General features: G+C 51.2%; 1 protein-coding gene, 2 long non-coding RNA genes and 1 other non-coding gene across 11 annotated transcripts; 2 read left to right on the top strand and 2 right to left on the bottom strand.

Annotated features, from left to right (window-relative positions):
• Positions 1–79: 79 nt before the first annotated feature.
• LOC120599750 (uncharacterized) lies at positions 80–4,014 on the bottom strand. 2 transcript variants are annotated; one of them, XR_005652046.1, is made up of 4 exons: positions 3,759–4,014; positions 2,446–3,025; positions 1,642–1,868; positions 80–812 (listed from the first exon to the last, which is right to left on the bottom strand). It is a non-coding gene; the product is annotated as an uncharacterized LOC120599750 (long non-coding RNA). The 2 variants fall into 2 exon arrangements; XR_005652138.1 differs by lacking the exon at positions 80–812 and adding an exon at positions 911–1,026.
• LOC120600425 (uncharacterized) lies at positions 2,986–7,492 on the top strand. The gene is made up of 3 exons (XR_005652280.1): positions 2,986–3,377; positions 3,482–3,609; positions 7,275–7,492. It is a non-coding gene; the product is annotated as an uncharacterized LOC120600425 (long non-coding RNA).
• On the top strand, positions 4,033–4,103 carry TRNAG-GCC (transfer RNA glycine (anticodon GCC)). Its single transcript has one exon. It is a non-coding gene; the product is annotated as a tRNA-Gly (tRNA).
• A 5,505-nt stretch (positions 7,493–12,997) lies between the features above and the next one.
• Positions 12,998–26,060, bottom strand: LOC120589807 (C-type lectin domain family 18 member A-like). Of its 7 annotated transcripts, none has more exons than XM_039848347.1 (12): positions 25,736–26,060; positions 25,054–25,145; positions 22,867–23,106; positions 18,104–18,201; positions 17,561–17,682; positions 17,295–17,402; positions 16,566–16,658; positions 16,114–16,220; positions 15,301–15,430; positions 14,933–15,029; positions 13,886–14,080; positions 12,998–13,410 (listed from the first exon to the last, which is right to left on the bottom strand). In XM_039848347.1, exons 1-11 carry the CDS (start codon positions 25,860–25,862, stop codon positions 13,927–13,929), a joined length of 1,368 nt encoding a protein of 455 aa, XP_039704281.1. In that variant the 5' UTR covers positions 25,863–26,060; the 3' UTR covers positions 12,998–13,410; positions 13,886–13,926. The 7 variants fall into 7 exon arrangements, with proteins under 7 accessions (XP_039704281.1, XP_039704818.1, XP_039705430.1 ...); XM_039848884.1 differs by having other exon boundaries at positions 13,886–14,071; positions 25,736–26,059; XM_039849496.1 differs by having other exon boundaries at positions 13,886–14,065; positions 25,736–26,059.
• Between the last annotated feature and the right edge of the window lie 1,806 nt (positions 26,061–27,866).

The raw sequence follows: 27,866 nt of genomic DNA, 5'->3' as shown, positions 1-27,866 counted from the left end.
TTCTCTCTGAAGGGCTAGCTTGGGGCAGCCCAAGAGCCAAAAAGGCTCAGAGACCATGCTAAGAACCCCCACCCAGAGAAAAGAAATACAAATTTTATTTTTCCCCTTTTGACATAACATATTTCCAGAGCAGACCTGAACTACAAACTCATACCATCAAGAGACAAGATAAAAACATAACATGAAAATGATACCCTCATTCTGAAGGATGATTTTGTAGGATGGATGGGGCATCTGGAACCAAAAGGGGTTATGTGGGGCACATGCTGAAGATGTTAAAGCTCAGTTTCAGGCAGGGGGACAGTAGACTGTTTCCTGTACACTGTAGCTGGAGAAAGCTGGTCCCAATGCTGGGGGATGCTTCACACCCAGACGGGACTGGTGGGACCTTGCGAGAGGAGAAGAGCAGCTGAAACAGTACCTGCGATCAGAGGGCCGATGGTGCTCCTGGCGGCCCTGTCCAGCTGCCCCTTGCCAAACAGTTTCAGCTGCATGAGCATGGTGAGCTGGTGCTGGTGGTTGCAGGCCTCCTCCTCACTCCTGCCAGCCCCGGGACTATTGTCTGGAAACACTGCCTCCAAAGCTAAAGCCACCATTACAGGGAGGCTTCCCAGCTGGTTTGGCTGAGCTGTGCCTCCACTCCCATTGCCCTTGCTCCAGGATGGGTGCCTCCAGTTAGGTGCTACCAGGAGGCCTTGAAAAGACCACACAAGGCAAAGAAGGGAGCCACTCGGGAAGGTACCTGGAGCAGATGCGTCTGGAGAGGTTCCAACCTACTGGCTGCCCTCCTGGTCCAATGCATGATTCTTCACCTGTAGGGAAAAAAAGCAGGACTCTAGCCAAGGGGGCTGAGAGATGGTATGGCTAGGAAAGGGAGGGCTGTCCTCTCCCCCAACCCTTACTTCTCTTTGCAGCTTTGGCAGCTCAGTGCTACTCTAGATTCTTCTTGAAATCTGGGAACCCAGAACCATCAGACAAAAGAGCATTCTCTCCATCTAACCCAGACGTCTCGGATGTGACTCAGGCCTGGGCAGCAGTAAAGAACCCTTTTGAGCTTAGCAGGCCAAGGGGCAGAGCTGGGCAGGTGGAAGAAAGGAAGCTCACCACTGCCAACTCCCCAGCAGCCCCAGCTTTGCTGAGATGGCCCAAACAGCGGTGGGGCTTGGCCCTCCTCAGGGACCACCAGTAGGAGAGGAGGAGGATATGGTAGGGCAGGGAACGTTCGGGCTCTTTAATGCTGCACAAAGTGCTATTGTCAGATCCAGGTTTGGATAGTCTCCATCCAGGAAGGTACATTTTCTACAGCTTTTCTGGGGAGCATGGTACCATGTAGACAGCCTAAAGACCCTGGGGCAGCAAGCAGGAAAAGGGCAGAAATTGGGGTTTTAACAACCTTTCTTAGTGGTTCTTAGGCAAGGAGTCTAGGACCATGAGGCATACGTGTGACATTCCCTCTACACTACTCAAAGTAGCCCACCCACTCTTCCAGGAGGGGATGGGATTTCAGCCCAAACCGGCTCAGCTGAGCCAACCAAGCCTGAGTTGATGGGGCATAAAAAGGGTACGGCTTATCTTATGGGCATTGTCCGCGGTGGATGTCATGCCTCCTCCCAACCACCGCTGTTGGACTCCCGCACGAACCTGAGTCCGTCCGGTGCTCATAGGGAGGCCTCAGGACCCAAATGTAGGGAAGGCGAGGATGGCAGGAGGCGCCAGGCTGCTCACTGCCTCCTCCAAGTCTCTACTCTCCTTGGAGCTGTCTGCCTCTGGATGGGCCCTCTGGCTCCTGGGCTCCTGCCGCGGTTCAGTAGTTCTGCATGAGGAACCCTTACTTTCAGGGCCCCTGTTCTCTTCACTGTCCTCTGTACCTGTGCAGGGAGAGTCACCAGTTAATGGTTGAGTTTGGAAGCCCCAGCTGACCCCAGAGAGGCCACTCGATGCCCAGCACTGATCTAGGGTGTTAGGGCTTGAGAGGACAAGATAGGCTTGGATTGAGACACTTATCAGGCTCCAGATAGCTACTGAGTGGGTGAGGGTCAAAGGACAACCTAGAAGCCACAGGATCTTCAAGCCACGGGAGAAACCATAGGGAGTGTTTGTGTGTCAGGGGGAGCCCTGCAGACAGGGAAAGCCCAAGGCAGGGCTCCAGGTGCTGCTGTCACCTTCGAGAGTGGGAAAAGCTGGAGCCCACTAAGAGTGCGGGGTGCCCGAACTGGAAGCTGGTCCCTCTGCTCGTCCATGCGCTCGAGATTCTCCAAAAGGTGTCACCTGGGCTTCCATGTGGTTCAGCTCCCCTCTAATGGAGGGCAGCTCCTCAGTCTGTTGGGAGAGGGCCCAGAGTTGGTGCTCCACCAGAGGGCAGTGCCGCCAGGACTCTCAGGCCTGCCCCGACTGCTAAGGGATGCCCAGCTCCTCTGCAGGTGAGGGCTGTGCCCTTTCACTCACACTTTATCTCCCCTGGGGGCAGGTGGCTATGCCTGGGGGCCTTGCGGGGACTGAAGCTGCTTTTGACCCACGTGCCCAGGTAGGTCCTCTGGATCTTGACTGGAGTGTGGTTGATGAGTGGTGGAGGTATCCTCTGGTATTCATACACCCTATGGGACAGGACAGAGAAGGAGGCCAACTAGCCACACCTGTTTGTCCAGAGGACCAAGGAGGCAGGACCCACTCACCTGTACAGCTTGTAGTCAAGGTCATAGTTACTGCAGCTGTGGCAGAGACAAATGGTGGAGTCACTGTCCAGGGCCTGAGTCCTTGCCCAGAGCACAGATTAACTTGGGGAAACAGGGATGCGGCTTTTCCTTAGAACCCCAGTATTCTCCACTGGAAGAGCCCCTAGGGGCTTGACCAAGGTAACTTTGAGAGACCATAGCAAACTAGCTTCCCCATGGTGGGCCTCTAATAAGGGGCACCTTCCAGGTGGCAGAAGCAGGACAATTTCCCACAGGCTTCTGATCAAGCAGAGCCAGGCCCTCCAAAGGCTCCTCTGCCCGCCCCAGGCACTGCTGATGTTCTCGATCTTAGTCTGGCAAAAGATAAAAGGGAAGAGTTAAGTGAGAGCCCAAAGCCATGGTAGGGGTTTGAGAGCCTTTAATCCTCACATGGGAATTCCCAGGATGCAGGGCCCAGCACTGTCAGGGCCAGTTAGGCAGTGTTAGCGGTGTGGCCAAGCACCTTGCCCTTTGCTCCTGGCCCCGGAAGAGAGGAGGGCCTTGGAGGGACCCAGACCCCCACTGCTCGGCCGCACGCACTTCTCTCATGCACCATCACCTCCAGGGAACTGGTACTCAGGAGGGATGGGGATACCGGTGGAAAGAGACAACCGGGTTCAGGCCTGGGCAAAATGACCCCAGGAGACACAACTGCAAGAGCTTCAGGTGCCACCTAGGGCTGAGGCGGGTAATGAATTGAGGGGGAAGGGTGGTGTGATATGCTGAGGGCAGCAGTTTCTGAAACAACTTTCTGATACTGTGGTTCTTAGGCAAGGGGTCCACGACCCAGCTCAGGCCCTGCCGACGAGGGTCGGTGTCTTTGGGGGACCACGGAGGCGGAATGGAGAACATTCGGGGGCCCCTTCCCCTTCATCCTGCGGGATCTCCAGGCCTGCGGGTGAGATTTCTGGGCACCCCCACCCCTACTTTCTGGCTTCAGGCAGCCTGGGTGGGTGGCCCAGGAACCTCAGGCATGCTGACTCCGGCGGTGGAAGGCAGGGAGAAAGAAAAGCAAGCTCGCTGAACGCGGGGAGGGCGCGTACCCACCCTCGGCGCTGCGGGGTCGGGGCCTGGGTTCCTGGCGCGGTGTAGTAAACAAGCAGCCCCCTGACGGCCAGGAATGACTCAGCCGGGACAAAACTCAAGGTGACAAGCGCCATCTGAACATCATCGCCGAGAGGATAATTCTCGCTTGTCTGGGACCCCTCCGGCTGGCCGGGGGCCCCTCTTCCCGACAGGGTCAAGACCAGTAAAGATCTGTCAGGGCTCAGGGCCGGTAGCCGACCACCTGAGCTGCCGAAAGCAAGCGATTTTCGCCGTAGCATTGGTGGTTCAGTGGTAGAATTCTCGCCTGCCACGCGGGAGGCCCGGGTTCGATTCCCGGCCAATGCAATCGCAAACTCCAATTTTTTCCTTTCTTGCATTTTTTCCTAAAATGACATTTTAAAGTAGCCCAAAATGAATGGTAATGTAATAGAAAAGGAATGTTATTACACTAACTGCTGAGCACAGATTTGGAGGCTTCTCAAATTGGGACAGGGATTTAGCCGCATGTACCGCTACAGCAGTGCTCGCTGCAGACAAGGGTCCCTCTGGGCCTGGGGGGCCTCCCTGCTGCCTCCCTTCCCCCGACCCCTGCCTTTGTCATCAGCCAGGGCTAACGCCTGTGTCCTGGGCTTACGGCCTTGCCCCTTTCACCCTAGGAGGCAGCAGTCTGGTCGCGGGTACGAAGCCGCATCAGTCCCCCTGATCAGGGCTAATGGTTACAGCCTGCAAAGCTGGGGCTTCCCATAAATAAATAAATAAATAAATAAAATGCCCCTTCGGAATGGCCCCATGCGCAGAGGTCAAGCCACTTCCTCAAATGTCCTCAGTGCCAGGGGCAAGGGTAGGGGTTAGGGGCAGGGGTAGGAGACCTGGGGCAATCCTTCTACCACAAACTTTTCCCTCTAGGTTGGCGAATTCTATTTTGAGGCCCAAATCACGTAGCCTGGACTTGACCAGTTCTCATGAAGAGGTAGTTCATCCAGCAGCTCAGTGGCCACCAAACCCCATCCCCAACCTGTCCCTCCTCTGCCCAATCCAAGGAGTCGGAGCCATAGCTACCCACCCACTCCTGTCCCAAACCCACGCTACCTGAGCATCCAGGGAAGTGCTTCATTCTCTCCACTGGAGTTCCCTGCAGACACTGGAGTCTTAAGGACTCCACCCTTGCCCCAGGCCTTGAAAGATGGGGCCTCTCTAAAGGGAGTGTGAGCCTTGGCTGCACGGCTGCCGTCATTCCCGGTTGCTTCCCTGTACCCACACCCATCCCTCTCAGAGGGCCAACAAGACTGGGTCTGAGTCTGCTGGGCACGGGGTGGTGATGGACGGAAAATGAAATCTGAAACGGTGACTGGAACTGAAGAACTGCGTAAGGGGTTCACTCAGCCTCCAAAGAGGCCATGTTAAAAACCACATGAGAGAACTATGGGAGATTACAGCTTACCTCCCATCAGACAGATAATTACCAAACTGTATCAACAGACACCTCTAGATAAAAGTTTTATACGTGAGACAGCCAACCCATACACTGCAATGCAGTTCCGCACCGCTAAAGAAATGCGAGTTTAAAAAATTATGAGTTATCCATGAGGACACATCTACGCATAGCCTGAAACAAAAGTAGTGAAAAAGCCACCCGTGCCGGCTCTCACGAGCTGCCTCAGACACTTAGGCTGCTGCTGGTGGGGAGAGATTTGACCTGATCTTTCTCAAGTTCAACCTGGAGGGGCAGAGACTTGTCAGAGCAGCACCCCCCCTCCCCCAACCCTCCCAGCCCTACTATCCCACTTCCTGGGACATGAGCTAGAGCAAAATCCAAAAGAAACCGGAACCTTCAGCACCAGGCTGTTTGTGTTTACACGGTGCTGTTTCTAAGAGAAACCACCTGCTACTGGCTCCCCCCACCCGCAAGACAGAAATCACTCAAATGCCCACAAAGGGGCCCCAGAGTTGAGCTCCACTATCATGAATGCCCAGCCAAGGGACCAAAGAGCCACTGTGTTCACACACACCCTCATTATGCCTGTGAAAACGGCACGTTGGCTGGCAGAGGTTGGTGAACTCCTTTCTGAAAATGTCTAAAAGTTTATTGAAAACTTTTTTAAGCTTCCCAGATTAGGGGCAATATTTCATCCAGAAAGGTTCCCATTTGCTGCTTCCCAATATATTCTTGGAAAAAGCCCCTCAAGTGTCCCATGGGTGAGGCTTCCCTGGGAGGACCAGACCCCCTGGCTCCAGGTGGGAGGAGGGGACACCCTCTTCTGCCAGCAGAATGGTGGCTGGGTTACATCAGTGTGAAGGGGTCTTGGAATGAGCTGGGTCGACTCCCTCAGTTTACAGACAAAACCTGGGGCCAAAGGAGAAGAGACCTTCTCAGGTGCCACAGTGAGTAGGACAGGCAGCCCGAGCTGGTGCCCACATTCTGACCCAGGGGAATCCAGGGCCCCAAACAAGCTGAGGACCAGCCTCCCTCCCCAGCAGACTCACAAGCAGATGGCTGTGCCTCGCTGCCTCTTCTGGCCTGGTTGGGCAGGGCTGGGCTTAGAATCACCAGCCATGTCTAAATCTGCAAAGACAGCAAGAGAGCGAGAGGAGAGAGAGAAGCAAGATGCAGGAGGAAAGGCCAAACACACAGGGGCCCCACTTGCTTCCTGGCTGGCCCTTACCCACTCCTCAGCTCTGAGGCAGACAGTGTCCCCCAAGAGGACCCCAGGACCCACCGATCTAGGGCTGAGCTCAGGCTCCAGAGGGCCCTTCTCCATCCTCAGGGAACCATGGGGCTGACGAAACCCCCAAGAGTGAGGAGGGTGCTCTACTGTTTCTGTCAGACCCACACAGTGATTATCAACCCCGTCTCCCAGTCCCTAGAATTTTGGGGATGGTACCATAAATAGGGAGGATGTCCATGATCCTCGAGTCCTCTGAGGAGACACGCACTCCTGGTTGGGGTTAATTCTCAAGTGTTCTCCAGCTGCCTGCCTGCCAGACCCATGCCCCACAGCTGCCTCTGGGCTAAGCCCCTGGGCCGGCTGCATCGGAAATGGCCAGAACACTGAGTGAGAAATCCGGTGGGCAGCCAGCCTGGGCCAGGGTGGAGACACCCTACTGCCTTCTCTCGGTTGGAGAGTCAAGAATCAGTTGGACTCGATTCAAGGGAGGGCTGAGAAGTGAAGCAATGTAGCCGTCTGTGCACCAGTCCCTGGCAGGCTGTCTTGTTTCTGGGCTCCTTCGGCGTTTACCACGGTAGAGAACAGCTCTACACCCGTGGGAGGCGGAGGAGAATCCTACTCACTGCTGTATCCCTGCCACATGCCCAGGGCCCGGCATTTAGCAGATGCTCAGTCGATGTCTGCTGAATATATGAATGGAACGCCATTAATCAATTCCATGGGTTTGGATCAGATCCCAGAGTTTCCCTTGTGACTTAGAGGCCCCTCCTGGAGCCTACCCCTTTCTTCCTGATTCTCTGGTCATCATCACGACAGTAATGAATGTGACCTTTCTTTTTCTGTTCCCCAGACTTTCTGTAGTACAGTCGCCGAGAGCACCTGCTTGCCGTGGTTAGACCAGCAACTATGTCCTTGAGACACTGATAATCCAGATCAAGTGTTTAGTTGGGAGGAAGTTGGTGATTCTGCATCTCTACCCTTAGCCCTTCCCTTCCATTCATGACCTGGATTCATCTGCTCAAGAACATGTTAAACAAACACCTGTGCACCCAGGTAAACACATGCACTTCCCTGTCGTCTGGCTTTCTGTCTGTTCCTTTAGCACATATTTATACTTGTGGTTACTTTCACATTTGCAATGTTCAAAGTTGACAGAAAACCACACTCACATCCACCATGCAGGGCAACAGTGTGTGGGCACTTACAAAAAGCCTGCTATGCCCAAGGTAGAAGGCCCAGCATCCAAATAAGCTTGTCGTTCCCTTTGGGGTATATATCATCACTGTCTCCTAAAACTAGAAAAAGGGAAAAAAAAAAACCTCAAGAGGCCTTAATCATGAGACTAGTCTTTGGGTTGTGTGGGAAAAGCCATTCGATGGTTACCAGGTTGGCAAATGGGGCCAGTTCTCATGAAGGGCTGGTGGAGTGTCTGGGAAGTTCATTAATGGCAAACCATGTCCAAGAGTCTGGTAACACATAAAATTAACCATCACAGGAGCCAAGTGCTGGGAAGTGGGGTGGAGGTCTTTCTCCATATTCATCCCCCACAAAGACCCACACACAGATTTCCTGAGGGACACACCCTTGGGCATCCCCCAGGCTGTGAGCGCTTGACTGCATGAAACACAGGTAGGACAGTTAATGAATGGCAGTCATAATGAGTGAGAGCAGATGATATAAAAACAAGAGAGGTCAGCAATCAGGTGGGAAGAAAGCAGAAGACCAAAACAGAGAGGCAAAGTGGATAGAAGGACAAAAATAGAAAAAGAGAAGCAGAAGAGGGTGGACATATCTAATGACAGGTCCTCAGAGTTCCCTGAGCTGACACAGACACGACCACCCTGAATTTATCAGATGGACGTAAAGCAGTTCACTTATTTTCATAGAGCTACCATGAAGAAAGGAAGGGGTCATTGTATCATCCCTAATATTAAAGATTGCAACCAGCACCTAACAGTTACTGAATTCTGACAATTTGCCACGCATTGTGCTACAGACTTTACACCCATCATCTCATTTAATCCTCATGACAACCTTACGAGAAGATGCTAATAGTACCCCCATTTAATGGAAAGGCTACTGTATGCATTCAGGGTCACATGGAGAACAAGTTGAGAGGGGCGATGAGATCTCATTCCCCTGCCTTGCAATCACTACAGTGTTCCAAGAAGTTAGAGAACTTACTTGAAGACACTTGGGGGGTTCAGCTACCAGCAGAGCCTGGTTCTACCAGTGCCTCCAGGCCATGCTGCCTTTGCATACGGCTGCTCCATTACCTACTCCTCCCTGCACAGAACCCAGTGGCTGGTGAGGCCCTTGGTTAGAGCATGCGGCCGACAAGGCCAGCATTGCAGGCCAGAACCCTAGATGCACCACGTGGCTTCTTGCAGTAAATGTGAGTCATTCCTTTGATCACTCCACACCTGAGCCCCTTTCCTGTGTTAGAGGTATCCCCAGCTTCGAGACAGAACCTGCCTGCCATGAAAGAAGCTTAAAATGCCCCTTTCTGCCTCCTTTTCCCAGCCTCCCTTACAGCTGGGCACATTACTTGGTCTCTCCAATGAGACCTACACGCCTGACTTTGAATTAAAGCTGCCGAGTGAAGAAGCGCGTCTCAGCGCACGATGGTGGCAGTGCCAGCTTTCAAAGGTGGTAGCACCTCCATCCCACACTGGTAGTGCCAACCGTGATGTCTGTGTCCAGCAGAGGCGGTGGGTCTCTTTCAGATCTGATCCTCCAGTATCTTCGATAAATTCCTTTTCTGCTTAGAGTTGCCAGAATCAGTTTCTGTTTCTTAAAACTAAGAACCTCAATTGGTACAAAAATACAGCTAGGAGTGGATGGAGCAAGAAATCCTAAGGGAAAGGGAGGCCGATGTAAGACTGGAAACTGGTCAGAGGGCAGGGAAAATCCAGCTAGTATTAAGAAACAGGACAGCAGCAGCCCATGGCGTGCTATGGTGAGGCTGCTAATCTTGTGGTCCCCCAGAACAAACTGCCCATCAAAAGCAAAGCTTCGGGGACCTGGTGGCTCCTGCCATGGAAGAATATAAAAATGAGTCTGAAGTCAAGGGCTGTTGGGCAGGGTGTTCTGCTAATGACACTAAACAGCTTAAAGGAAAGAAAGACAAGCTCGAAGGACAAATTCTCAGCGCAAGGCTTGGTTAGTAAACCAGAGAATTTTCATATCTTGCAGCTACAAGGCTGAGAGTAAATCAAACTTAAAGCTTGATCAGTGGTTATAAAATCACACCATCAGGTGGCTTCATGCTTTCACTGGGCCTCTAATTGGGAAAGAGTGGGGAGTGGAGAGGAGAGGACTTAGGTACCCCCCACCTCCACAGAGCCTCCCTTGCCAGTCAAAATGACCCCTCTCGGTCATTTTGAAGGTCCTGATGGCAGAACCTCATTAGTTTTTTGCCAGACTCCTATCCCTTTCGTCCTGGGCATACATATAGGTAGAGATTCGCAGCCTCTCTTGCAGTCAGTGTGCTGTGTGGCTGAGGGGTGGCAGTGGCAATGGGTGAGCGGGATGTGCATCACTTCCACACCTATAGCTTCTTCTGAGTGACTGTCCACTCTCCTACTTCCTGAGTTGGCCACCTGAGTGCCAACACCCTGGGTGAGCTGGGAAGCCATGTGCTGCAGGTGGCAGGGCCTCGCTCAGCCTGGGCTCACGGTGCCCCCATTGTACATGTGCGACCATGGCCAGCAGCTACCATTTCCTTAAGTAATACACCTTGCAATGCCCTTGCCCTGAAGGAGTCCCCTTGTGTGCCCCTACCCCACCAACCTTCATTTTTTCCAGGCTGAAAATAACAAGTCAGATCCCTGCAGGCCCCTGGGGGCCAATGAGTTTAAATCTGGGAAGAGGATTGAATTACCAAAAGAAATATGAGGTTTTGCTAATTTGTATTGGCGAAAACCTGACAAAGTGCTCTGGGAATGGATTCTCAGGGTGGAGACTGGGGAAGGAAGGAAATAACATTAGATGGGGTTGAATGTATTGATATTTAGGGTTCTCTGGGGCTAGCTTGAATAGCTGGGATGGTTCTAATTGTTGGCTCTGATGGTTCCTTGAAAGGTAGACTCAATTATGGCCAAATAATATTAGCTAACAGCTAATAAGAAGACAAATAAGAATAGCTAAGAATTACTGAACATTTACTATCTGCCAGGCACAGATTTAAGCACTGTACTTATTTAAAATTCATTTAGTTAACAAATGAGGTTTAGACTGTATAATGTCGATGTAGGAATAAAAAAATTAGGGCACTAGCTCAGCTGAGCTAACATTCATCAGTGTTGACCAGCCTCGCCAGTCATTGTTCCAAATACTTTAATGTTTTGTTATTTTATTATCCCTATTTTACAGAAGGAAATGAGGAAGAGGCATGTTTTAGAGTGATACTGTTTTGGTTTGCCTGGGATGGAGGGATTTCCCAGCATGTGTGACTCCGAGTGCTGACACTGGGACAAATTGAGACAACTGGTTCCCTTCGGTGTTAAGGTGCTCACCTGAAGACACACAGTAAATGGCGGAGCCTGGCCTGATTCACGTGGTCTCACTTCAGACTCAAACTCTTTGCCTCTGCCACTGGTTCCCGAACCTGAGCCTGCATTCAAAGTAGCTTGAGGTCTTGTTAAAACCAAGATAGCATGCCTCATCTTCAGAACTAGATTTGGGGCAGCTGAGAATTTGCAGTTCCAACACGTTCACAGGTGATGCCAATGCTTCTGGTATGCACCGACATGGAGAACCATCTCATTATGCTACCTTACCTCTGGGTTGCAATGGATGTTTCAGGTAGGACCTGCTCGCCGCCACCTCCACCCACAAACCCTGAGATGGTCCCAAAGCCACGTCTTCTGCCGCAGCACTGAGACACACATTGCAGTAGCACAAGGAATGCTGACGGGAGAGGCAGCAACTGGTGGCCGGGGTGTCAGAGGCTCAGCCTTAGGTGCCACAGCAGAGGTGGTGTTGTTACAAAGGTGGCTCCAGTGTCACTGTTGCCAGAGTGTGCTCTGCAGTTCCCATGCCTGGCAGCAGTGACACAGAAGTCTACCCAGACTGGCCTTGCAGCAGAATTTGGGCCACTATTTCTAGCCACATAGGCACCCAGTCTGGCCCTCCAACTCTCCCCAAGATCCTGTGATCAACTGTCTCGCTTTTTTTTTAAATCGAGGTAAAATTTTCATAACATGAAATCAATCAATGTGTGGCATTTAGTACATTTACAACGTTGTGATTTATCTAAGTTCTACAACATATTTATCGTTCCAAAATGAAACCTATGCCCATTAAGCAGTTACTCCTCATTCTCCTCCTGCCCCTGAGTACCGCAAATCTGTTTTGTTTCTGCAGATTTTACCTATTCTGAATATTTCATATAAATGGAATCATACAATATATGACCTCTTGTAATTAGCTTCTTTCGCCTAGAATAACGTTTTCAAGGTTCATCCACATTGAAGTAGGTGTGTATCAGTACTTCATTCCTTTTATTGGCTGGATAATTTTTCATTGTACGTACACACCACAGTTTGTTTACATGTTCATCCACTGGTGGACATCTGGGTTGTTTCTGTCTTTTGGCTATTATGAATAATGCTGCTATGAACTTTGTGTATAAGAGTTTGAGTACTTGTTTTTAATTCTCTTGGTTAGATACCTAGAAGTTGAATTGCTGGGTCATATTGTAGTTGTGTTTAACGTTTTGAGGAATTGCCAAACTGTTTTTCACAGTGGCTTCACCATTTTACATTCCCACCAGCGGTGTATGAGGGTGCCAGTTGGTCCACATCCTCATCAACCCTTATTAGTGTCTATCTCTTTGACAACAGCCGTTCTAATGGGTGTGATGGGGTCTCTCATTGTGGTTTTAATTTGGATTTCCTAATGACCAGTGATGTGTAACATCTTTTCATGTGCTTATTGGCCATTTGTATTACTTCTTTGGAGAACTGTCTATTCAAGTCTTGTGCCCATTTTTAAATTACTGTCCTTTTGATAAATTCCTTTTCTGCCACAATTAGCCAGAGCTGTTTCTGTTTCTATTGGTTGCAACTAAGAATTATGACTGATATTCTTCTCCCTCCAATCAGCAAAGCAACATGACGTGGGCACACGATGATGTGCATGTAGGACGTGGTGCTTTCTGGACACTATGATGGTACCTCCCAGTCTTTCCCCTGCCTGTGTCCACCCTCTCATTGTAGGAAAGGAGGAAGATGGGGCCGTAACAGACTCCTAGCTTAGATAATCAGAAAGAAAGCAGAAACACATGGAGCAGTCATAATAAATAAAGAGGGTGTGAACGGAAACACGAAGCAAGCATGAGAGGAGCGGGAGCAGTAAATTAGGGACGCAAATGAGGCTTCTACATCTATGCCTTATTCAGCGACTAGGGACCCGAAAATGTCCAGAGGATGTCCTGGGTCACATGAGTGAGCAGGGAAGAGACTGGAGTGGGCAGAAGGCAATGGCAGTGGAGTCTCAGGCACTCTTTGGTCTTCCAGAGTCATCCTGGCTCATCTGAATTTTCCTTCAAAGCAAGCATTCACAAGTTTGGCTGATTCATAACTTGGTTTAATCTTTTGTGGGGTGCTTCCTGGGCAGCAAGGAACCTCCATCTGCCCCAGAGGGTCCAGCCCAGATGGAGGAGAGTGGTCTCTTCTGACTATGGACCTGGCTGCTGTTTCAGAACCTGATTGAAGCTCATCTTCCCAATCAAAAGCAGGCTGAGGGGCCCCAGTCTCCCCTCCCCCTCTGCCAGGCTCCCTATCGGCCTCACTCGAACTCCATATCCTACTTCCTGCAAGGTCTGAGACCTTTTTGGATGTTGGGCTTGCGGTCCTGGTCTGGCCCTAGTTCCAGACGGGTAGGCAGACAAGCAGGCAGGGCTGGTGTCCCCGCCCATTGGCAGGGGAGAGGCGTGGCTCAGCCTCAGGGCTCTGGGTCCCACCGGGAAATGTGCTCCTGAGCTGGGAAGGAAGCAGAGTAGAGTGAAGGTTGACAGCAGCCCAGGCAGTCTTGGGATGGGGATCCTGTTGCACTTGGTCCTGAAGTGCCCATGGCCATGGGCCCATGTGGAGCCCCGGACCTTCTAGCGGGTGCTGCCGGGAGCCTGTTCTGGGCCAGAGTTCTCTGAGCTATAGGGAATCAGGTAACACTGAATTCCCCAAATAACAGCATTAATGACAGGAGGAAAGGGACCTTGGAGAAGCCCCGGGCCGGGCTGTACTTCTAGTCTTGCGCCTGCGTGGACACTCTGTGTGAAGCTAGGCCCATCTCCCCGCCGCTGGGCCCCTCAGGTGTCCTCCTTGAGCACTGTTTTCGATGGCTCTGTGTGCTCACACACTTTTTGGCCTGTGATCTGGATATCCTAGCAGCTTGGATTGGGCCAGCAAATACCCAGGGGACAGGAACCACAGCGGGGAGCCGTGGGAGGGCCCTCACCAAACTGGCAGATGTAACGGTTTCGGGTTCTGCAGCGCTGGTCATTCCAGTTGAAGGCGGCTGATGCCTGCAACTCCACGCAGTTGCCAAACCTGCTGGGCCAAGATGTTGGGTGCTCGCAGTGGAGGAATGAAATTAGGCGTCTGGGTGAGGCTTAAATCTTCTATCCCAGCAGGCCACCTGCATCTAAGAGACCTCAGTGCCCCCATCCCACATCTGGGGCTTCTGGGAGACAGACCCAACCCCAAGCTCCCATCCCTGCTCCTCAGGCCATTGTGGCTGCTCTCAGGAAAGCTGGGAGGTCTTAGCACACCCCCTACTTGAGGGAGCAACTCCACCTACCCACTCTTAGCACTCAGCCACCCCAGCCAGTGGGGGGCTGCGGAAGGGACCTGGAACAGACAGGCTCGTGTCCTCCCCTCCCAGCAGGGAGAGGTGCCTGGGAGCTCAACCAGGCCGACTTCCACTAGGCGATGGGCCAGGGGCACAGGCCTGGCTACCATTAAGAAGGTCGAGGGAGGGCTAGGTGAGATATTTGGAGCCCTTGGTGGCCACACAATCTGGTCACCTCTACCCCTGCCACCCCTGCCCTGGGTATTTCTGGGCTTTGAAGCCCAGGGCAAGGCTGTATAATCAGAAGGCCCACGGTACAGGCTGGCTGGCAGGTAGATGTTGTATGAACAGATGCAGGTGGGTGGATAGCTAAGAATTCGGGAATCAGTGTGTTGACACTGGCAGAGGGGTGTGGCAAGGGAAAGGGGAGGATGGATAATAGATGGAGGGGACCGTGGGGTCAGGTGGATGGATGAAGCCTTCTTGGGTTCCCTCTCTTTTATGGAGGCCTGGGGTGTGCCTCACCTCAGCACCATACCCACACCGAGCTGTGCCCTGACTTCCTGGGCACCTGGGTATCAAGTGAGGCTCAGACCCTCAGAGATCTTGGCCAGGCAGCAGTCTGGGTGGAGGTTCTTCAGTGGCATCTGGAGGCTCAGTGGGCAGGCCTGGGGAGAAGGTTGCCCCAGGGGAGGGAGGGCACCCCAGACTCACCCCTGGTTATCAGGCTGCCCAAAGGCAAAACTGGTAAAGGACTGGTGCTCCCCGGTGGTCCAGCGGAAGGAGTTCTTAGCGGTCTTGTAGGTGAGCCCTGGGCCATGGCAGCCAAGGTTGGCCCCATCACCCAAGAAAGGGGGACCCGAGCCCTGAGCCTGCTCTTCCCAGAATAAACTCCTTCCTAGCTCTTCCAGTCCCCCTGCTGGTTCTCCCTCCCTTCAGCTCTCTCCCCAGAGAAGGGGGCTGCCAGCCTGACTACTGGCCCCATTCTGGGCTGCAAGTCCTTTCTATCTGCAGGTAGATGCTCTGGGTTACCAAACCCCAGATGCCTGGAGCATCGTGGGACATCCCAGCCCCAAACTCACCTATCCAGAAGTTTCTGGTCTCAAAGTCACTGTCAGTCACCTCATTGGTGGTCTCCAGACGGCCCAGGTAGAAGGCGAGGATGTCCTGTACTTTCTGGCTCTCGATCTGGGCTAGGACTCCACCTTTTTCCTGCAACCCTCACTCTGGGTCATGCTAGCAGGACCCCAGAGCTCAGGCCAGCCCTTCCTGCCACCCTACCGTGGCCGTGGATGGCAAATGTGTGTGCTGGCTGCACTGTTGTCATCCCTGCACGCACCCACACCCACACCCACACCCACACCCACACACACTCACACTCACACACACTCACACAAACACAGCCTCCTGCCTCTTAGAGTAGGGATTCCCCTTCCTGTCCCCTGCCTGCATCTCCTCTCTCTGTGCACAGGGGCCCAGATTGGCAGGGTGCCACCCTTGGAAGGGTTTCATCTGCTCAGTGTCTTAAATACATTTGCATTGGTTGCCAACATTAATAAATCTAGAAATGCCAATGAGAATCTGGATTTCTGGTTCTCCTGAAAAATCCTGAGTTCTGGCCTCCCTGAACTTGTGTTTCTGCCCACAGCCAGAAGCTGGAGCTGAGTCAGGGTGGCTCCTTGGATGCAGGTTGGGAGGGGCCTTGTCCCTGGTCCCTCAGCTCATTAAGTACCCCTTGGCTTCCATGGGCCTCTGAGTGGGCTCCTGCTCTATACTAATGATGAGAAGCAGGTCAGGAGATGTCGAAGGAACCATCTCTTAACCCAGGGTCCCTCCATTAAGACCCTCGCTTGAGAATTAGGGGGGTTCCTGGGAAGGCAGGGGTCAACTGTCACCTGGCATTTCATCTTGGCTCCATAGTAGGTGTCTGCCTCTGAAGACACCGTGAAGCAGTCTCCATCGATCCTCAGGTCGCAGGTGTGGAAGGGAAAGTGCACTTTGGCTAGGGAGAAGGGAGCCTAGTTTTATGTGTAGGGACCTCAGAATCATGACCCCTCCTGCCCTGCCAGGGAGCTGAGCTCAAGGTGCCACCTGCTCCACGTTGGAGAGTGGGTGATGTGCTGGTAGATGTGTAGCAACCCGCCTCTCTCTCAAAAAATATCTATGATTCGCATCATTTGCCAGTTTCTGTGGTGTGAATCCCTCCACCATGGCCCATTTCAAGCTACCAATGTGACGTCACTGAATAGGGAATTGGGAAGAATGTAACTGTGGGCAAATGTGAGCTGCGTGGCGGAGCCGGATCCAGCATTCCGTCGAGCGGGTCCTGGGAGGGGTCAGGACTCACTGGCACACTGGGCTCCCCCGTAGCCAAGGTCGCAGACACAGGAGCATGCCTCTTCCCGAAACCGGCCGTGCACACACTGCTCACTGCACCGCACTGCAGTGAGGATGGGGCAGGAGGGTGCTGGCTCAGCCTCTGACTCTCATTCTGCCCCTCACAGGCTGTGGACGTGCAGGGACTGGCCAACCACAGAGAGATCACCCTGCTCAGGGACAGAACCCATGGGGGCCCCAACCTCTGCCACACTTGGTGTGTTTGGTTCTATCTTATTGTAGAGAGAAGCAAATTGGGGTTTGGGAGTTGACCTGTCCACAGCCACAGTGCTGGGGCAGAAGGACAATAGGAAAAGAATCCACTTCTGGAGCCTAATTCTATCTTCCTCCTTCCACCCCAGAGCCTACAGGGCCATATCTGACTCCACTTTGAATCCACGGCATAGCTCAGGGTCTGGCAGACAGTTGGTGCTCAATGAATACTTATTGAATGACTATATGCAGTGTGCAAATCAGCAAGCACACGGTCAGCACTCCCTAACACCCTTGACTCCCTCGAAACCGACTCAGTGAGTGCAGTGCAGCTCCTGGACACACTACACAAGCGTGAATATGCATCTGTGACTGCCACTGTCCCCCTCCTCGTCCCATGGAGGCTGTCTGTATGAGCGCTGGACCTAGGCTCCCCTTGCTGGGTTCCCTGGGGCTGTGGTGATCTGGAACTCTAGGTGCCTCTCACCTTGGCAGTATCTGCCTGTGTAGCCAGGGGGGCAGTGGCAGTGGCAGGTGCTGATATTGAGATGTCCGTGGTTCCGGCAGCTCATACGACATGGGTTCCTGGGGACCTCTGGTCATATAAGAAGGGAACTCTGAGAGGGGGCCCTCCTCTAGGCAGGTGCCTTTCTGGGATAGCCCTTTAGGATGCTGCCACCCACCTCTAGATCACCAGATCAAGCTCTCATATACTCACTGCCCTAACAGGAGGCAGGCAGGGTGGGCACTTACCGCAGAGGCCCCCTGCATGGTCCCAGGCTTTGAAGCAGCCCGAGACACTAGCTGTGCAGAGTGAACACCAGGCGCCCTTCTTGTAGGGGACAATTGTCTTCCCATTGACCTTCCAGTTGCCTCTGTGAGAGCAAGCACCAGAGGGCTGGAATGGCCTGGCCTCGGGCAAGGCAGGGGCAGGTTTTGCTGCCTGCCCTACTGGCCCCTTCAGCTCCTTCTGGCCCAGTCAGGGAGTCAGGGAGCTGGGTGAGACTGAGAGATTTCCTAGGAAAGAAAGGCCTTCAAACTAATTCTAGGCAAACTCCCTGAAAGCTGGTAGTGCTTCCAGGAAGGAGCATCTGGGGAGGTGCCGCATTCTGCATGGCCAGAATCGTGGGTGCTGCCCATCTCTGCGCCCTTTCTCTTTCTCCCTTCTTTCCTCTCCCACCAAGGGTGCAGACCAAGAGGTGAAAGTCTTTTAGGTTCGTGGGTGGGTGGGTGCCTCACCCTCAGTGAAAATATCTTACCCTCAACCCGTACAGCCCAGCAGTGGTGGGGACTTACCCAGGAGAGTAGGCACAGACGAAGGCTTCCATCTCAGCCTGGCCCCCAGAGCAGGGGTGTCGCCCACAGCCCAGCTGGCTTGAAGTGGCCCACACAAGCTGTGGGAGACACAGTGGCTCAGAAATCCTATTGGGCCACCCCCACTCCCAATCTGGGGGCCAGCAGCACAGGTGCTGCTTGCCTGGGGAGGAAGGACACAGCTTTGGCCCCAAACCAGGCAGACAGACACCTTCCTGAGGAGCAGCAGCTGTGCTGTGCAGGGCTTTAAGGATGAGTGGGAATGGTCTAGGAAGGTCTTCTGGGTCGGGGGGAATGGAGGAGCGAGGCTCAGTAGATACCAGAAGGGAGGGGAGATGGTAGATGGGTGGCGGAGAATAACAAAAGAAAGATCTGGACATGAAAGGCCTTGTGACATTGCAAAAATGGCCACACTTCTCGCTATAGCCCGCTTATTAAATGTGGCTTTGCAGCTCTTTCCTTCAATAAGAAGACTCTCTTTTCCCCACCTTGAATCTGGTTGGCTTTGTGGCTTGCATTGGCTGACAGACTGCAGCAGAAGTGCTCCTGAGAGGGTTTTGAACCGAGGCCTCAGGGAACCCTGGAATTTCTACTCTCATAACACTATGCTCAAGCCACCACATGAGCAAGCCTGCTAGAGGCTGAAAGACCTCCGAGGGCAGAGATGAGGCAGCTGAGGCCCCTCTAGACAGCCAACTTCCAGACAACCCAGAAGCTGATTGCAGTTGCATGAGGGGGCCCAGCCAAGACCAGAAGAACCTCTCAGCTGATTCCAACTCAAATCGATGATCTGCAGCATCGTAAGATGTAGGGTGTTGTGCAGCAAAAGCTAATGGATACAGTTCTTTAATAGTATTCAAAATTTAGATTTAAAGTTTGAGAATCAGTGACAACTCGGAAATAGCACAAATGGTCAAAACACAGGAAGAGCTGAGCAAACCCCTTAAAATCACAAGCATGAGGCAGGGAGAGATGAACATGTGGTCACACATACATATCCAACAATTAAAGAATATACGTTCTTTTTAGGAATGCATGGAATGCTTGCAAACATTGACCCCTCACTAAACTACAAAGCAAGGTTCATCAAATACCAAAGAACCGATATCCTACGGGATATATTCTATGAATTCAATGCAATAAAATCTAGAGTAAGTTACTTGGCAATAAAGAAGAAAGCATGCTTTGGAAATTTAAATATATACTTCAGACTCAAAGACGACGTCATGATGGAAAATAGAGAACACTTAGATCTAAATGACAATGAAAACACTAAATGTCAAAACTTATGGGATGCAGCTAACAAGTTTAGAGGGAAATCTTTAGCTTTAAATGCATATAGCAGGAATAAAAAAAAAAAAGACTTAAAAATTAATGAGCCGAGGACCCATATCATGAAATAAAAATAATAATAGAGTAAAACAAAATAGAAGAAAATAATAAAAATAAGAGCAGAAATTAATAAGAAGAAAAAAGAATGAAAACAAACAAAAAGTTGATTCATTAAAATAGAGAAACCTCGGGAAAATTGGTAAAGAATAAAAGAGAAGGCACAAATCAAGTTGGGAATTTTAAGAGGACATTGGCTACGGACACAGTAAATACTTTTAAAAATCTCTGTTTAGTTCTAGTTTTAAATCTCTGTGAAATAATGAACAATTATGAAGTGTGACTGTCACCACCTACCTGCCATTTTATTGTACAGATTCTTATTTTACAGGAGCTTATATTACATTTGTAATTGAATGTTAATGTAACGCAAGCCAACTCATGATTTTCTATTACCAATTCATTTTTTAGAATTTGAAAAGCTAAGAGTTCTAAAAGTCAAGATAGTGAATGGGCTATTCTATTTATACCTAACTCAAAAAATAAACTTTGCAACAAAATTCTTTAAAAAGAATAATTGTGATCAATAAGTTGGAAAACATAAAATGGATAATTTCCCAGAAATTAGAACTTGGCAAAACTCTCTCAAGAAGAAACAGAAAATCTGACATTTCTAGAAGTTGAATCAGTAGTTAAAAATCCACTGACATACACACACAAAAACAACCAACCAAAAAATAGAACAAGACCCAAATAGTTTTACAGGTGTGTTACAGCATATATTATAGAAACTCTTCCAGGAAATAGCAAATGAGACAAAGTTTCCAACTCATTTTATGAGGTCTGTATAGCATTTCTATAACCCAGAAAAGGGCAGTATGAGAAAGGAAAATCGGAGGACACTTTCACTATCAAATGATATCTCAGCAAAACAAATCCAGCAAGGAATTAAAAACAAAACATAACACACACACACCCCCATCACATTATTTCACATCACGTGACATGCCAAGTAGGCAGATAATCAAAGTACTTAACAACCAGTAGGCATGGGCACTTGCCAATCGGAAAAGATGTTGAGCTGGAGCAGATCCTGGAGGCCCACTACTGTGCATGGCATTCCCTTTTTGGTTCTAGTCATAGGAGAGATCCTAGGGGTCCTAGGGAAGAGGCTAGGCCAGGTGCATTCTGGGAACTTGGAGTAGTGGCTGTTTACTAAAGTGTTTTAGCATTTAACTAACTGTTAAAACATATGGTACCGAGATAAATTATAGCCCTGGAAGTAGGAAGGCAAGGAAGAGTTAACATTAAAAAAATGATAAATATATTTGTTAGTATTGTGATTATATATTTTTTAAAAGAACTGTAGTTTAGAGATAAAAACTTATTTATGGATAAAATTATATAATGTCTGAAATTTGCTAAAAATTATGTAGGAGGAGATGGAAATAGGTAAGGATATAGATGAAAACAGATGAGCCATGAAACCATGAGTTGCTAATTGTTGAAGTCGGTGATGGGTACATGGGGGTTCATTATATCATTCTGACCACTTTGTATATGTTTGGAATTTTCTACAATGAAACTTAGAAAAATATGTGGCTAGGGAGATCTAGTGTCATATACCATCTTTGTACACACAAAAAAATTGTTCATGTAGTTCATCATTTTAATGGTCAAAGAAAAACCATATGATTATTTTAATAGATGCAGAAAAAGCATTTGATAAAACACAAGACCTAATTCATGATTTTAAAAATCCTTAAACTTAGATTAGAAAGAAATGTCTGTAACCTGATAAAGGCTATTTATTAAATTTATAGAAAGAATCAGGAACGAAGAATAGTCAAGATAATTTTGAACAATAATAATATGGGGGATTTTCCTGTCAAAACTTTTTATAATACCATAATTAAAACAGAATTTGTACAAGATAAACGAAAAGACCAACAGAATAAAACAGAGCACTCAGCAACAGACCTATGTGGATATGTGAGCTTGGCGTATGTCTAAGGAGGCATTATGAGTCAGCAGGGGAAAGATTCAATAAAAGATGCCCATTTTGTGGAAAAAGAGCAAATTAAATCCTATGTCACACCATGCACCAAAACTTCCAGGTGGCTTAATGACTTCAGTATGAAAAAGGAAAACATTTAAACATTGGAAGGAAATGTAGGAAGAATATCCTTCTGATGCCAGAGTAGAAAGGATCTCTTAAATATGATACAACAAATGGATGAACTATTAAGTAAAAAAAACAGGAAATGGATTATGTTAATATTAAAATCTTCTATACATGAAAGGTAGCATAAATGAAGAAAGAATACAAGCCATATGCTAGAAAAAGGTATTTGCAACCCAGATGAAAAAGAATGTATATAAAAAACATAGAAAGGATGCTTACAAATTAATAAGAAAAAGAGACCGCATATTATAAAAATGGGCAAGAGACATGAACAGGCAATTAACAGAACAAGAAATATGCTCAATCTCACAAGTAGTCAGGGAAATACAAATTAAAAACAGAATGAGGTGGCATTTCACAACCTTGACTTGGCCAAAATTGTGGAGCCTGGCAATACTGGGAAAGTGGGAACTGGTTTGTGCATGGGAGTACAGTTGGCTTATCACTTTGGCGATACCCCCAGCAAGGTTGGGGGTGTACGTCCTCTGTGACCCAGCAATTCCCCTTCTAAGTATGTCCCAGTGAAACTCTGGGTACAGGGGTACAAGAGGATTAGAAATAAGATATGTGCATTGAGGCCTGACTTGTAATAGTAAAAAGGTTAACATAACCTAGATGCCTGTAAATTGCAGTTTATTCATAGTGAATCACCCATGGGTATCGGCATCAATGGAAGTATATCTTACAAGTGTGGTCTGGAGTGATGAACACAAATACAAAAGGCGACAAATAGAGCACTTACGTACGATGTAATAATGCACAACCCACCTGCACAAGTAGAAAGGGCATAAAAACGCATGTATAGAAAATGTATGAAAACATGCTTGGGATTTGGCCTGTGCTTTTCCAGTGCTGTCCCCTAGCAACTAAACAATGCCAGATATACAGAAAAAAATGAAAGGAAACATGCTTGGGAGGGATCCACCTGAACTTCAGGAAGGTTATCTCTGGAGTGGGGGGTTCAGAAGAATGGGAGGGAGTAGATCTATAGTTTAATTCAGAGATTATTTCTTTGAAGAGATGAGAAATGAATATAGTTAACATTATCTAAGTAGGGGGTGAGATGGAGTCCATTATTTGATTTATGTTTGTAATATTTCATATTTAAATCTGAAAAAAGTAAAACTATGCAAACTGGGGCAAAAGCAACCACCAATTTTAGAACAAACTATAGCCCTTCTGAGCTAACCCTAGTGGCATAGGGGCCTCAGAACTAGTACCCTGGCCTCACCTGAGTGTAGTGGGTGCAGGTGGCGTTGTGGGCACACTCAGCTGCCGCATGGCTGTACTGCTGGCCCTCTGCAAACCACAGCCCCACCACGTGGATGAAGGATGCCGAGCCCTTGGGCAGCAGCTGCACATTCCAGCCCACTTGTGGAGTGGCCCGGTGGGTGGACGGCAGGCGTGGGGCCGGGGCGCCACAGAGGGTCGCTCTGGCCTGAGCCTGTTGGGCTAGGTTCTCACTCCAGTCCTGGGAGCGGTAGAAACAGAGATATCAGCAGGGGGCCCTTCTCTGCCTTCTCCAGCATATCCCTGGGCACCCAGTCTTGCAGTGAAGAGATCACTGGGCCAGGGGTCCTGCTTGTCTGCTTGACCACTCTGAGCGGGTTTCGCCCACTTTTCTGGTCCAGGAAGGTCAAACAAGACCTGCACAGAAATCTCCTAGGTATATTAGACCCTCGACCCGGGACTGCCAGCCTCCATCCTCCTGACTGCAGGGTGGGCCCCCTTAGGCCTGACCTGAGGCGGAGTGCCAGCCCAGGCCATGGGATGCATGGGCTACTGTGATAACTTTTCCTGCCCCGTAATGTGAGCCCTGGGCAGTGCCCAAGCCTTTCACACTGGTTCTGTGTTTGCCGTTAGATCTACCTGGACTCGGCCATTGTCATCTCAGCTGTTCCCACTTGGCTTTCCTTCTGTGATGCCAAAAGCCACAGCGGCCATTCCACTATGTCCTATTCTCTCATCCCAGCCTTTGGAGTGTGTAGGGCACCAACAGGGAAACAGGACCAGAGAGGGTGTGAGAGGTCTCCTGGGTCTCAGTGAGCAGAGTTCCCTGGAACAGGTCCAATCTGCTCTCCCCACCCATGCACCAGCTGGCCTCACGTCCCCCACCCCAACGTACCCCCTCCTCTGAAATGAGAGACTTTCAGGGTAATGGTCCATCACCCCCTCACCTTGCCCTGGTCCAGCCCAGCCACCTCATTCTAGCTGTGTGACCTCCAGCAGTCCCCCAATCTCCATGAGACTCAATGTTTTCCTCTGTGAAATGGGGACAATAAGGTACCTAGAGGCTAAGATTGTTGTGAGGATTAAGTGGGTAGGAGTAAATGGATGCAGGGAGGAGAGCGCTATGGTCAGGGCCTGACCCACAGTGGGCCTTGGCCGGGGGGTCATAGTGATGCTGCTGCTGCTGAAGGCGGGAGCCAAGAGCAGCCCCAGGGCCTCAACCTCCCCTCTCCTGGGTAAGAGCCCTGGTGGCCCTGGTGCCCCGTGGGGGTTCCCAGGGCCAAAGCCATAGGTGTGAGGGAGACTGAGTGGGGACTCCACTTGCACCTTTTATGAAATGCTATTTTCTAAGGCTTTGGCAAAAGGGGCACGAAAAGTGTAGAAACTGCCGACCAGCTGATGGGGAGCGCCCCCACACCAGGTGCTAGGGCTGGGAGTGTGGGGTGTAGGGATTGGGAGCCAGGACTTGGAACTTAAGGAGGGGCGGAGCCTCTGCAGAGCAGCAAAAGGAGGAGGAGTGACCCTCTCCAGTCCTTCTGCTCTACCCCCACATCCTGGGAAACTGACCTGGGAGCTCTCAAGGTCACCACAGCTCAGCTAGTCTCAGAGGAGTTTGTGGGAGGCAGCCATGGGGAACCCTGCTCACCCTCACTCTCTGGCCTGTTAACATGGGCTGTGGAAGCTGGGGTCCCACGCTACGCGGGCAGCTTTCCACTAGGGCAGCCCCCATGAGGAGTCGTGGGAAGCCCTACACCCCCTACTCTGGCCCTCAGTGAATGAACAGGGAATGTGAAGGGGCTCCTCCTAGTCCTCCAGACAAACCCGTGAAGAAGCTCTGGGTCCTGGTCACGCATAAGCCTCCTCCCTTGAGCAGGATGCCTCTCCCTCCTGGTCCTCATCCCCTCCATCCTGATGAGACTCCTTTGTGAAGCTCCTTTTTCCCACCCAGCTCCTTCCATGCCTCCTGGTCTCCAGGGCAACAAGAAGGCCAAAGGGACTGCCCTTCGGGGAAGCAGGAAGCTGCAGAAGCCCCAACAACCAGGCCTGGTACCGCCTTAGGCAAGGTGACTGGCTGCCCCTTCTGCCTTGCCCAGGTGGAAGGGTGCCTGGTGCTGGCATGGCCTCCTGAGCCCTCTTCAGGGCTGCACCTCCAGCTGCCCCCTCCTTGAGCCCGGGTGGGGGCACTCACCATTCTCCGCATGTTGGCCGCAGGGGGCTGCACCTGGCTGCGCAGGCGGTTGTGCAGCGAGAGGAGCAGGAAACTCTCCTTCCTGCTCAGGGCTGGGGTGGGAGACAAGGTCAGGCTGGCCTGAGCAGTCGGACCCGGGCCTGTCCCCTGGGCGATGGGGTCGGGGGGACACCATGGCAAGATGAGAATGCACCCCTGCCCTTAGGAAACCAGATCTAAGGTGGGACAGGAGGATAGTGGGCGTGCGTGGGAGGACCCGAAGCAGAGAGATGGGGGCACTCGGGGAGAAGTGTGGGGAGAGAGAGAGGCTGAGGTGTAAAGGAGCCCTCGGGCTGAGAGCTGGGGGTGAGTGTGACAGAGAGAATGGGGGCCAGCCCTGGGCTGGCAGAAGCCCCCTGGCTGGAGCTCCTCTCAGCCACGGAGTCTCTCCTAGGGCCCCAGCTTCAGGCTCCAGGCTGGTATTCCTCCTCGAACCCCAAGCTTGGGCCCATTCCCCTTCATCCTTCCTCCTCCCCAGCCCAGCCTCTCCCAGGCATCTTGGCCCCTGGATTGTCCAAGGGTTGCCTTTAAACCGCACCAGCATGCCCAGGGCTCGGGCCTCAAACTGGCTTCCAGAATTTCCCAAGCACTCCTCTAAGAGCTCATAGATCCGCCACCTCTTGCCTCACACAGAGACCCTTACCTCCGGGCATTGGAGTTTGCTCCTCCTGCAGCTGGGGCTGCTGCGCCTCTGCCCAGGCCATGCCAAGGAGAGCCAGGAGCATGGGCAGGCAGCCCCCCAGTCCAGAGGAGGACTCCAGCCGCAGCATAGGCCTGTAGGAAAATCCGGGAGCGGACTGGTTCAGTCGTTCAGCAATTTTCCCAGGCGAGATGGAGCTATTCACAATCTCGAGGAGTCAGGCTGGGCTGGCAGACAAAAGGGGGAGGCTGGTGAGTAATCAGTGTGTCCAAACAGACTCCCATCCAGGCTGGCATGAAAAGAGACAGGCAGCTCTGATGCTGGCTGCCCCTCCCATAGCCGACCTCCCGACCAACTGGTGTGCACTGACCCCGTGGCCCCTGCTAATCATTGCAGGATTATTAGAGCCCTTGGGGAGCCCTTGGAGACCCTGCTGATTGGCCCACAGACATTCCATGGTTGCGGATTAATGAATGGTGGCTGTGCCTTGGCTGGGACAGTGTCCTTCAGGTCTGTGGTGGCTTCCGCTCCCAGCCCCAGGCCTGGGCAGGAGGCTGGGGCTTCAGTCATGTGCCCTGCAGGGCGGGCAGGAATTGAGTGAGACCCCAGGGGAGTTCTTCTCTTTCTTGGGAAGCTGGTCCCAGCCCCCAGGCATGAATTAAACATGAGCAGGTGGTAACCGCACACCAGACAGGCACCACTGGTGGGTGGGGGCACTGGAGCCATGGACTCTTAGGGGAGTGGGCTGGGGCTGTGCCTGTGGGAGGAAAAGGGTGCTATAGGACAGTCTGGGCAGTGTGGGGGACTGGGCCCCAGGCTCGGTGCCTCCCACTCCCACCCACGTGACTATAGGCCAGGAGAGGGCAAGGCAAGCAGAGGAGAGCACGTGACAGCTTTGGCTGACTCGAGTCCTGCTGGGAACAAGTTAGCCTCTAGACGAACAGGCAGTGCAGACAGAAAGGCAGGGGCTTGCCATGGTGCTCAGGGCCTGGCCACAGCCTACACAATCCCACCAGAATAAGTTGTAGCAAATCTGCCTCACGGCTCACATTTCTTAGAAATAAAAGCCTGTCCTGAAGACTACAGCGGAATACCCACATTCCTCTCAGGGCAGATTAAAGGTTATTTATTCAGCCATGCCAAAGGACAGCCTTGCAAGCCAACTACTTCCTCCTTCTAGAGCTTGTGTGACCCCTGACCCCTGGGCTGGCACCCTCTCAGAGTCAGGTGTCAACTCCCTGGAATCTGCTGAGATGCAAGTGGGTTTGGTTTTCCAGGGGAAACACTGATGAAACATGGATGTCATCACGGGCACTGGGGAGGGTCAGGGCCAGGCACAAGGACCCCTGAGCCGGCCTGGTGTTGTGAGTCCCCCCACAATACCCAGGGCCTCAGGAGTTTCTTCTTCCATAAATACATGACCAGACAAGCTCAAACTTATCCCTTTTGGACCCCAGCAATGCTTAATAATAGCAACTTTTTTCTATAGAGCTTATAAAGCAGGTTCACACATGTGAGTTCATTTAATTGTTGCAACGACCCTGTGCAGTAGCAGATGTGGTGCCCGTTTTGTAGATGAGGAAGCTGGGCTCAGTGTGTCTAAAGGTCACCCAGTGAGTACATGGTGTGCCCAAGATCACCCAGCGAATACATGGTGTATGCCAGCTAAGCCAGGATCTCTGTCTTCACATTCCCAGATCTGCTTTAATTCACTTCATGGCCCTTTGAGTTCAACTTCTACAGCCCTGCTCTATGCTGGGTAACGAAAGACCCATTTCCTGCTCCTGGGCTTGGAAGATAAATGTGGCTGGCTCTCCCATGTAGCACAATGCCAGGTACTCGGGACAGGTGGGAGGAAAATATATTTGGGAGCCCGGGGTGGAGTGACTTTTGAGGGATCCTGGATCACTGCAAGAGGAGGTCAGGGTGAGCCCAGCTTCAGGAGCCAGAAGAGGAGCAGCTGAGTAAACGAAACACCAGACCAGACATCTGAGGGCCTAGGTTCTAACCCATGGTCTGTACGACCCCGGGATTCCACCCCTGGGCTTCAGTGTCCAGTGATGGAAAGCAGGGATGACAGCCTCTGCTGGACTCCCCAACCAGGGCACTGTACCTTGGTTTACATGATATTTCC

Source organism: Pteropus medius, unplaced genomic scaffold (genome assembly GCF_902729225.1).
Source record: "Pteropus medius unplaced genomic scaffold, Ma_sr-lr_union100, whole genome shotgun sequence".
Classification (NCBI taxonomy): Eukaryota; Metazoa; Chordata; class Mammalia; order Chiroptera; family Pteropodidae; genus Pteropus; species Pteropus medius.
This window is presented reverse-complemented; position numbering and strand designations above follow the sequence as displayed.

Coding starts and splice junctions, on each gene's coding strand:
- LOC120589807 (XM_039847720.1), bottom strand. CDS start 25,862: ATGCTGCGGCTGGAGTCCTCCTCTGGACTGGGGGGCTGCCTGCCCATG. Junction 16,221..16,565: donor CGGGGGAGCCCAGTGTGCCA/GTGAGTCCTGAC, acceptor CCTTCTCCCTAG/CCAAAGTGCACTTTCCCTTC. Junction 13,411..13,885: donor CCGTTACATCTGCCAGTTTG/GTGAGGGCCCTC, acceptor CTTCCTTCCCAG/CTCAGGAGCACATTTCCCGG.